The sequence below is a fragment of the Branchiostoma lanceolatum genome, chromosome 2 (genome assembly GCF_035083965.1).
Source record: "Branchiostoma lanceolatum isolate klBraLanc5 chromosome 2, klBraLanc5.hap2, whole genome shotgun sequence".
NCBI lineage: Eukaryota > Metazoa > Chordata > Leptocardii > Amphioxiformes > Branchiostomatidae > Branchiostoma > Branchiostoma lanceolatum.
Window position 1 is genome coordinate 26777659 of NC_089723.1, and position 9633 is coordinate 26787291.

Here is a 9633-nt window from a genome sequence, read left to right on the forward strand (position 1 = left end):
CATCCCCAAACCAACCCCCCTTCCACTACCATGAAAACTAGGTCTCACTCCTTACGCTCTACAAGACGCAGAAACCTCGTCACAAGTTATAGTGGAGATTATTGACAAAGACACATCCGCCCCCATAGGCCAGTTTGTGTACAGAGCCGGTTAACCGTCCGCTACCAATCCCGCCGTTTTCTTGGACTTTGCACCCAAACGCTCGCATCAACAGCAGTCAACAAGAGGTTAAACAAACAGAGAAGGTACGCTAACGTACGCACACGTAACCTGCAGGACGGCCATTGTAGGGATCCGAAAAAAGAACAACCTGCTCCAGTCACCAGCCGGTACCGACTCCCATGGTTTCACTAACAGGTGTCCGTGTTGCAGACCCGACTAGTTCCTCTCCAAGATGGCCTCGGGACGCGGCCGTGTCCTTCAAATGACGGCTAACGTAAGGGGAGAAAGTGTGACTATGTCGGTCAGTCGGTCGGTTAGTCAAATGATTTGAATTGGAGAATTTTGTACTTATTATTTTTCCACCAAGACAAAATGCGAGCGATGTCAGTCCGTGAATGTTAAACGTGAAAGTTAAAGTTATATTAAGCACTTAAGTTAAAAAGGTACCTACGACAGGTGGACGCTGAGGACCATAAACAGTTGTGATCGTTGGTAGTGCTTTAAGTCTTCCAACATGGCTGACAACGACGATGTGAGAAAGCAACGAAGGCGGCGGATTTCAATCGCTATCGTCATCATAACGGTTCTTCTTGTGGTGGCTGCTGCTAGCGTGGTCCTCTGGTACTTTCTTAGAGACACCGAAGTCGAGCTGAGACTCGGAGACGCGCGATTCTTGCAGAACGCAAGGCAGCTCACTGTTTTGAACCAGACGAACAACAACATAACCCTAGAGGGAAGACTTGGTTTGAACATTTCGAGGTTCTTGACTCCGACCGACTGCAAGGATGTGGACGATCGTGCTGAGAAACTGTGTCTGAGATGGGACGGGGTCGCGGTTTTAGAAATTCTTAGAGAGAATTTGTTCGAGCCGACGACAGGGAGTTCAGTCGAAATAACGACCCAGTGTTACGAAGTGACCTGGACACCCCTGTCAGACGAGTTCATTCCTCAGGTGAGTCATACTTTCATTTGTTTGTTCCTGTCAGACCTGTATGGAGTAGCTTTGTTAAGTTGCGTCGGTAGAATGAGCGCACGTACGTCAAGAGAAATATGCCGTGAAAGAAAGAAATTGAAGAAATACACATAATAAAATAAACCTTGCTCTGCATTTTGCTCTGTATCACGCTTCACCTCCAAACGCTAGGCCTCACTCCTAATCATATGCCAGATGGCTAATCTTGTAGAGTTAACGTTACTGTCTTTTCTCTCGTTTCAAATACTTTCAAGTTGTATGGCTTTTGCCCTGCCCTGTGACCTCACAATACACTGCAGTGAAAAAAAGCACAATTTGCCAAAAACGAGATGATTTGATTGCCATATATTCCCATATCGTATCATCGGACAAACTGCTATTTCGGAGGCTAGTGATGGAGTAGGTACTCTCCAAGCAGAGGTTGGTGGGGAAGATTGTGAACTTGTTATCATATGCCCCGTTTTCTTTGTCCGCAGTCCCCAACAGTGGGGAGAGCGGACAAAAAACGGGGCATATGAAAAAAGGGGACATATGATAAAAAGGTCACATTCGTCCCCACCAACCTCTGCTTGGAGAGTAGGAGTAGGCTCATATACGCCAAATTCTCCGAGTGCATTTGCAAATTTATCATAGAAAAGAACCTTGTTGGTCTGAGTGCACGTTGAAAGCAGTCGTGTTTGTACTTTTGCTGGAGGCCAAGTACTAACGTTAGAATAGTAGTTATCCGGCAGCAAACACCTTGTGTGTGCTGAGCTCTAGGTGTACCGTACGTATGTGCTGATATGCTACCCACCACTAGAGTGTTAGTGTACTAGTATGTGACGCACTGTTGTTGACTCATAAGTACTGTACTGTAGACACAAACAGAGAGGTGCACGCACATTTACGGTCGGTGACCGTTGAGTGTTTGCTTTATAAACAACTAGAGGTCGGAATATCACATTTTGACCTTGCAAGCCAGTTTCAACAGAACAGGCCGTCACGTATAAATACAGGTCCTGCCAAGCTTTAGTTTGACACTACGAGCTGCACGTGCACCCCCCCCCCCATGTTAAGTTAGGGGGCTGACACGTATGGTTTGGGTATATGGTGTATAAGATGGATAGCATATATCATCTACATTTATGATATATACTTTTGATTGAACCTGAATATGCTGCCAATGGGTCTTTGACGTGATCTCCTTTTCCTTGATCTAATATCTGCACTAACACCATTTATCTTGAAAAGACATTCATGATTTGCATCTTCCGTACTTTTCAATCCTAACGGTCACATCAGGACTGCTTCTCGACGTCGGCAGCGAACTGGTATGGGGGTTCGGAGACGTTCTACCAGCGATGGCCCGTCAACAACGGCAGCTACTTAATGCAGCCTTACGTCACGTGGGACCACCGATTGGATCCTGGCAGGTTTGTAAACCACCTGTATCATCTCTGAACGATCACTGTACGAAACCCAACATTTGTTTTGTTACTCATCCATACGTATACTTAACGTATGATTTGCGTGTGTTTAAAGATTGTGTGTTGTAAAGTATCAATGATTTATTTTCAACAATCTTGTCTGAAAATGTCGCATGGTAAAATTTAACGGTATAGACTGGCCATCATTTGTCAAATGAAGTACGCCCTGTGGCGTTGCCAAAAAATAGCCCCAAATTTCTTCACATGATTCGATCTAATGGTGTTTACGTTACAGGTATGACTACGAATTCTATCCCGACCACTGGAAGTACGGATCGCTTCAGGAGCGATACTGGGTTTCGTCGCGAGGTGTCGCTATAAAAGCGGACGATTTCATCCCCTTGCATGTTGGCCTTAACGATACGCTGACTGAGCCTGAACAGGTAATTGGAAATAAATAAGGAGGGCTCTTGAGAAGGGTCAATAAAAGATAAAAACAACGCGGTAGTGAAAGGATTTGTTTCACAATAAGCTTGAACAATCTATCACCACAAAGGAAAAGATGACACCAACATTTCAACCACTGACACTGGCGCAACACTTAATTAATGACAACTATAGCGTAGCCTGGATGCCAGACCCCCAAACTCTGAAATATCTATAGTGGCCGGGATTTTTAACGTTGTTACGGGAGGCCAACGTTAAAAATCCCGGCCACTACTACCCCGCCCGACCAAAACCTCTGCTTGGAGAATAGTTATTAACAATTAAGAAACCAAATAAATGCATCTTATATTGTGATGATCGTGGACAATGTCTAACTATTGACCCTCACCCATTCACTACAGTTGTGCCTGATGGCCAACTTCTCACACCCGTACAACAACCCTACCGGGGCGTACCCCGTCCTGAAGTACACCGTGTGTCACGGCGGACACCTTCGGGACATCCACGACTTCATGGCCGACAGGTACTTCCGCAAGCCCCGGGGGATACCGGACGAGCAGGCCGAAGTCATGTACAGGGCGCCCATCTACTCGACAGGGGGTCGCTACGGGCAACTGATCAACCAGTCTACTGTCATGAGATTTGCGGAAGAAATCAGGTACATGATTTGTAGTTTCTTCAGTGTCTGTCTCTGTTCTCAAAGTGGGTATCGTCTCCAACTCCAAGCAGATTAGTGATTTCCTTCCTTCCTGGGGGCCTATCTATTTATCTATCTATCCATTTCTCTTATATCAAGCCAGTATAACCCATCTCAATGGTATGGTACTGCTTTTCAGTGGGACCTGAGCCCTGGGTCCTTTACCCTCGCCTTCGGAGGAAAAAATAGCGCCTCGTCCTTCTACTCCATGAAGATAACCGTTCCTTTTTCTTTCATCTATCTCACAGAACCTGGGAGAGAGTGTGGAACTTCCCCAGCACAGACGTCTGGTCCACCCTGGAGTTGGACGACATGTGGTCTGAGGAGCACGGTTCCATAGACTTCGACAGGGGGCGCTTCCCGGACGCCAGCGGGATGATCGGCGCGCTGCACACCCTGGGATTCCGCATCACCGTGTGGGTCGTGCCGCACCTCAACGCCTGGACGGATGCCTTTCAGGAGGCCATGAAAAGAGGGTAATAATGATTTCATGATAACTGGATTTAGGCATGGGCCTAGTCTCAGGGCATATAGAACATGACCAACAGGCCAGCCGTCCTAAATGATAAGAGAAATTCCAGCCGAGTGGCGATAGTTTTCAACATCCAACTTTGAAAGTAAAGACACAACTGGTATAACATTTACCAAAGACCAAAACGACAGTGCTACACAGCTTCCCCAACTCAATTCTTACCGGTCCGAGGCATGATTCCAAACGCTCCGAGGGATGATTCCAACCGGTTCGAGGCATTTCCAACCGGTCCGAGATACATTTCCTTACGTGCTGCGGTAGAATTCCAACCACTCCGCGCCCGTGAGAATTTCCTGCCCTACGCGCTGCCCTGCGTTCCTCGACAGAATTTTCTGCCCTACGCGCTGCCCTGCGTTCCTCGACAGAATTCCTTTCGCGCTACGGCACGGCACAGTCCCCTGTCCCCCACGCTAATACAGTGGACGGTCCCAGATGGGTCAAGGGTCACGCGTGTCGAATGTGAACTGCGAAAATATAAACTTTCGTCGCCGTGTGTCATTGGCATATTTGCTGTTGTTGCAACAACCGTGACAGCAATAAAACCGGCTTGGCCCTGTTTAAATTATGATATTAAAGTTCAAGAGACCTCAAACCTGACACTGTCAGTACTACAGACTATAGTATATATATCATATGAGTTGGCGGTGTACTTGACGGGATCGGTACGGGGGCATCCTTCTCTTCCTCAGCTAGCTCTCCTTTTATATAACGTTATACTATAGCTTGCATTTTGTTTCTGTGTTATTTCAGATTCTTAACCTGAAATAAACGGACCTATCTCGCAGGACAATCCTACGGTGGCAAAAGTTCAAATTGGCCACGTTTTTTTTTTAGTCCTTTCAGCATATCGCATGGTCGAGTTATTTGATGAAAGTTCATACATGGACAACACAGACTACTAGTAACAGATAGCATTTCTATAACATTCGATTTCATTCATGGCTGGGGCTATAACAGGATTTTTCCGTGACTGAACAAGAATATCTTTTGTATTATCGACCGTATGTTTCTGTCAATGAATTTTATGGCCAATATCTAATGTGTATATTACACAACATTGTTTTGTGGTGAACGTGTGTGTGTGTGCTGGTAGCAATGTTGAGTCCACGACAGGCAGATTTCTAGAGGGGTCAACGCCCACTATATCGTCCTTTCAGTCGATCTACTGACACGGGAGGGGCAAAAAGGAATATCTAACGCCAATTGTCCGTCGATTGTAGTTGATATTTTAGTTGATATTGACAATCAGGGCTTCCTTTTAGTTTGTACGCACGTATTTTTAGAGACGGTGATAGTCAGAACGAAGCACTGAAAAACACGACCTGACTGGCTGTTCACATTCACAACACGAGTGACCCTTGACCCACCTGGGATCGTCCACTGTATGAGCGTGGGGGACAGGGGACTGTGCCGTGCCGTAGCGCGAAGGAACGCAGGGCAGCGCGTAGGGCAGAAAATTCTGTCGAGGAACGCAGGGCAGCGCGTAGGGCAGGAAATTCTCACTGGCGCGGAGTGGTTGGAATTCTACCGCAGCACGTAAGAAAATGTATCGCAGAGCGGTTAGAATTCTACCGCGGCACGTAAGGAAATGTATCTCGGACCGGTTGGAAATGCCTCGGACAGGTTGGAATCATGCCTCGGAGCGTTTGGAATCATGCCTCGGACCGGTAAGAATTGAGTTGGGGAAGCTGTGTAGCACTGTCGTTTTGGTCTTTGGTAAACATTAGATAGATTCTTATAGGGGCAACAAGCATTTGCCCTGATCTCCAAAATCCTATGTAGGAAGGTAAGACTGCCATGCAAATTGCATTGAGTACTATGATGATACAGATGTGATTCCCAAATCAATGCAATGCTCAAGAATGATATACGACATATGTAGCTTATCCTTAGCTGGTATTGATATGTTCAGATACTGGGATTTTTAAGAAATCCGTACGCGCGTTAATCTTCGACAGATACTTGGTGATGGACTCTACCGGGACACTTCCCGGGCTGTTCGGCTGGTGGCGCGGGACTGCCGGGCTCGTGGACTTCACCAACCCCGACGCCGGAGACTGGTACGTCAGACGGCTGGACGAGATTCGCCGCAAGTACGCGGTGGACACCTTCAAGATGGACGGCGGGGAGCTGAGCTACCTCCCTGTACACTACAAGACTTACGATCACCTGGAAAACCCCGCTACCTTCACCCGTCTGTATGTAGAGAACATGGCGAGGCTGGGCGACAAGTTACAGGTCCGGGTCGGGTACGGATCACAGGTGGGTCTTTTTTCCCCCTAATGCCCCTGTCACACAGTCGACGAGCTTCGGCCGTACTTGTTGATCACCAGAAGGTGTGAATTTAGAATTTCTTACAAATCCTTAAAATCACCAGAGACTCGAGCATTGGACAGGGCTTGGGTAGTCTGTGTTTACAATCTCGCCAGCGGACACCCTCCCCTAGCGTGCGGTATCCGTCGGGCTGGCCGCTAGGAACGCGATTTAGTCAGGCTAATAAGGGCTTGAGGACCAGCGAGCATCGGTCGATCTCAGGGAGGTCACATTCATGGTACGATTTTCAGTGAAACTATGATTTGACAAAAACAAGCATCTGCGACAATTTTTTTAAAGGACAGCTTAGACTTTTGTATGACACACCCACGACTGTCCCAACAATGTCCCCAATTTGCTGTGACAGTTGTAAACATATCGCAGGACGAAAGTGACCCTGTCCTTATCATATGCGCACAATAACAGCATACGATTGTCATCAACCGTGACGCAACACCGAAAACTTTACCTGACTTAATTACCTTTCAGCACAAAATCAAGATCAATCAAGATTATCATATCAAGCGCTAGCAACGAACGCTATAATCTTATCATTCTCGCATTTTGTCACTCTGTGTGGTTTTTCTTACTAACTTTTGGAAAGTTCATCTCAGAGCTGGAAAGTTTCTAATCTCAATGTTCCAAAGGTAATAAATCACCTTTTTCGTCACATGCAGGATCATCCCATCATTGTACGAATCGCCGACAAGGAATCTGAGTGGGGTTACGGGAACGGACTGAGGACTTTGATACCCTGTGCACTACAGTTCGGAGTCAACGGTTACATATTCATATCACCAGGCGTCGTCGGGGGCCTTAGCAACGACGGACAGATGCCTGACAAGGAGCTCTACATTCGTTGGCTACAAGTGTCCATTTTCTTTCCGACCTTACAGGTATATGTGTGTATATCTGTAATTATACATTTTGGCACCTGTTTATATTGCAAATGGTACAAGGGAATTCATTTTAGCAGACGATTGTTTGTCTGACATCTTAAATGGTGTTTAGAAATTTTACATGTAGCTAATTCCAAGGAGGTTAAAATCAGATTTTAACCTCCATGTTAAATCAAACACAGGAAGAAACAGTGTTACATGGTTGAAACGTGATTGCAGTAGATATGTATAAAACTGTGTGTCATGTTTCTTGTGCAGTTTGGAATCACCCCTTGGCAGTACGACAACGAAACAATCGCCATCACCAAAGAACTGATGGAACTGCGGACCACGTTGATTTTGCCGAGGCTGCTAGAAGCTGTACGGTAAGGATGTTAAGTGTCTTATAATATCCGTTTGTAACAATTTTCCATCTGAGCTGGCTGCTTATCAGTTGTAAGCCATGTTCTGCGAAATCCGTGATTTATGTATTACATTTTACGCACCTGTCGCACAGTCAATGAGCTTCGGCCGTATTTGCTGATCCCTATAAAAGGTTGCTAAAACTACAATAGCATATTTTTTTACCTGAAAATCTATCCGATCACATGGGGCGGTGCTCGGGATGTCAGCATGTCTCTATATAGAAATCGATGGTCGAAAGAACATTGGAGCATTGCTGCCGAAAATGTCAATTAGAGCTTGCAGAATCGTCAGCCGATAGATTTTCCTGTTGTGTTACAGGGGAATCAAAGCTAGAAATTAACATATAAGATCAATGGCAATCTTTACAGCTTTTCTCTTCTCCTTCTCCTTCTTAGACAATCCCAGACGACGGGAGCGCCCGTCCTGAGGCCCCTGTGGTGGATAGCACCTGAGGAGGTGTACGCTCAGATCAGCGATGACCAGTTCATGTTGGGAGACACGCTGCTCGTGGCACCGGTGTTGGACCAAAGTAGGAAAACATCTTCATGATTACACCACCTACCCACACACCAAAACATCATCACCGACAAAAGCATACACACATTCAGGCATCTTAAACTTGTGCATCTAAAAGAAACCAACACACAGTTATTGAGAAGAGTAACGTAACCATTATCGAAGCCACATTGCACTATACAAGCTACTTGAAAAGTCGACATGCTTCACCTCAGTTGAGGAAGACGACTTTATCATCATTGTATGATCATCTTGACCTTGACCTTCTCATGATCTTGACTTTATGTTCCTAATGAAGGAGCCAGGTATAGAGACATCTACCTGCCGAGCGGACGATGGAGTGATCAACTCCGGGGAGGGAACATCAACTCTGACGGCGGGCAGTGGCTCGAAAACTACCGCGTGGAGCTTCGAGAAGTCCCCCACTTTATTAAGACATTCTGAAGCTAAATGTTGGATTTTGGCAGCAAAGCTGAAAATACAGTCAAACCCGTAGTAGTAACTACTCCATATGATGCAACTTCACTATAATAGTATAAAGCTGCCACGTGATGTTGATGACGTGTAGTTGCAAACATTTATAGGAATGTTGGATAAGTAGTTTTTGTGTCACTTCATCTTTATAGAGTTTTACATGTACATGGGTGCTTAGCTCGTAGGTTGTGAGTAGACCTATGGCAAGACAGAATTGACTGTTGTAATGCCATCCTGTTGTTACTCTTGATGTTGTTGCAGTTTTTTGGTCATACCAAGAAAAATTACTTCTCAATCAAAGCAGTCAATTTATGTGTCACTTCTACACATAAGGATGCAATGTTCTTTGTAGTAAAATTTTATAGTGTTCATTTGTTATATAAGTTGTCATTTGCCATTACTTCACAAACCCTGTCCCATTCAGCTTGAGTAAAATGATTTCGAGTCAGCTTTATTTTGTTTGTTTCAAAGGATCAATAGACCATAAGAACACTTTATTTTGGATTGGAAGTGACTGGTATAACTGTATAAGTACTATGAGCAAAGTAGTAAAAATCTGCTTCAAACCTTGGTGGACAAAGGGACATCCTGGGAGACTTAGAAAAAACAAACATCAGACATCTTTTTTCTTCCTTTGTCTTCATGGATATGAATGGTTGTATCATAGCTTACTGTCCTTCATCCAATAGTGTGTGTCATGGTGGTTCTTAAAATGCGTTCAAAAAGCTACAGATGCTTAACATTAGATGTAGACATTCAGACTATCCAAATGTCACTAAGGGTTGTAGAAATACATGACATTAGAAAAG

At 45.3% G+C, this 9633-nt stretch overlaps 1 protein-coding gene across 1 annotated transcript; it reads left to right on the forward strand.

Moving 5' to 3' along the window:
- The first annotated feature begins 259 nt into the window (after positions 1-259).
- Positions 260-9631, forward strand: LOC136428273 (myogenesis-regulating glycosidase-like). The gene is made up of 10 exons (XM_066417660.1): positions 260-1114; positions 2417-2547; positions 2837-2984; positions 3390-3646; positions 3934-4161; positions 6176-6479; positions 7208-7426; positions 7688-7794; positions 8230-8363; positions 8649-9631. The coding sequence occupies exons 1-10, from the start codon at positions 677-679 to the stop codon at positions 8792-8794; spliced, it is 2112 nt and encodes a 703-aa protein (XP_066273757.1). The 5' UTR covers positions 260-676; the 3' UTR covers positions 8795-9631.
- The last annotated feature ends 2 nt before the right edge of the window (positions 9632-9633 follow it).

Bases quoted from the DNA above. Each gene is read 5' to 3' on its own strand.
- LOC136428273 (XM_066417660.1), top strand. From the start codon at position 677: ATGGCTGACAACGACGATGTGAGAAAGCAACGAAGGCGGCGGATTTCA. The intron at 1,115-2,416 runs GTGAGTCATACT...CGGTCACATCAG, and splicing joins CAGACGAGTTCATTCCTCAG to GACTGCTTCTCGACGTCGGC. The intron at 2,548-2,836 runs GTTTGTAAACCA...TTTACGTTACAG, and splicing joins CACCGATTGGATCCTGGCAG to GTATGACTACGAATTCTATC.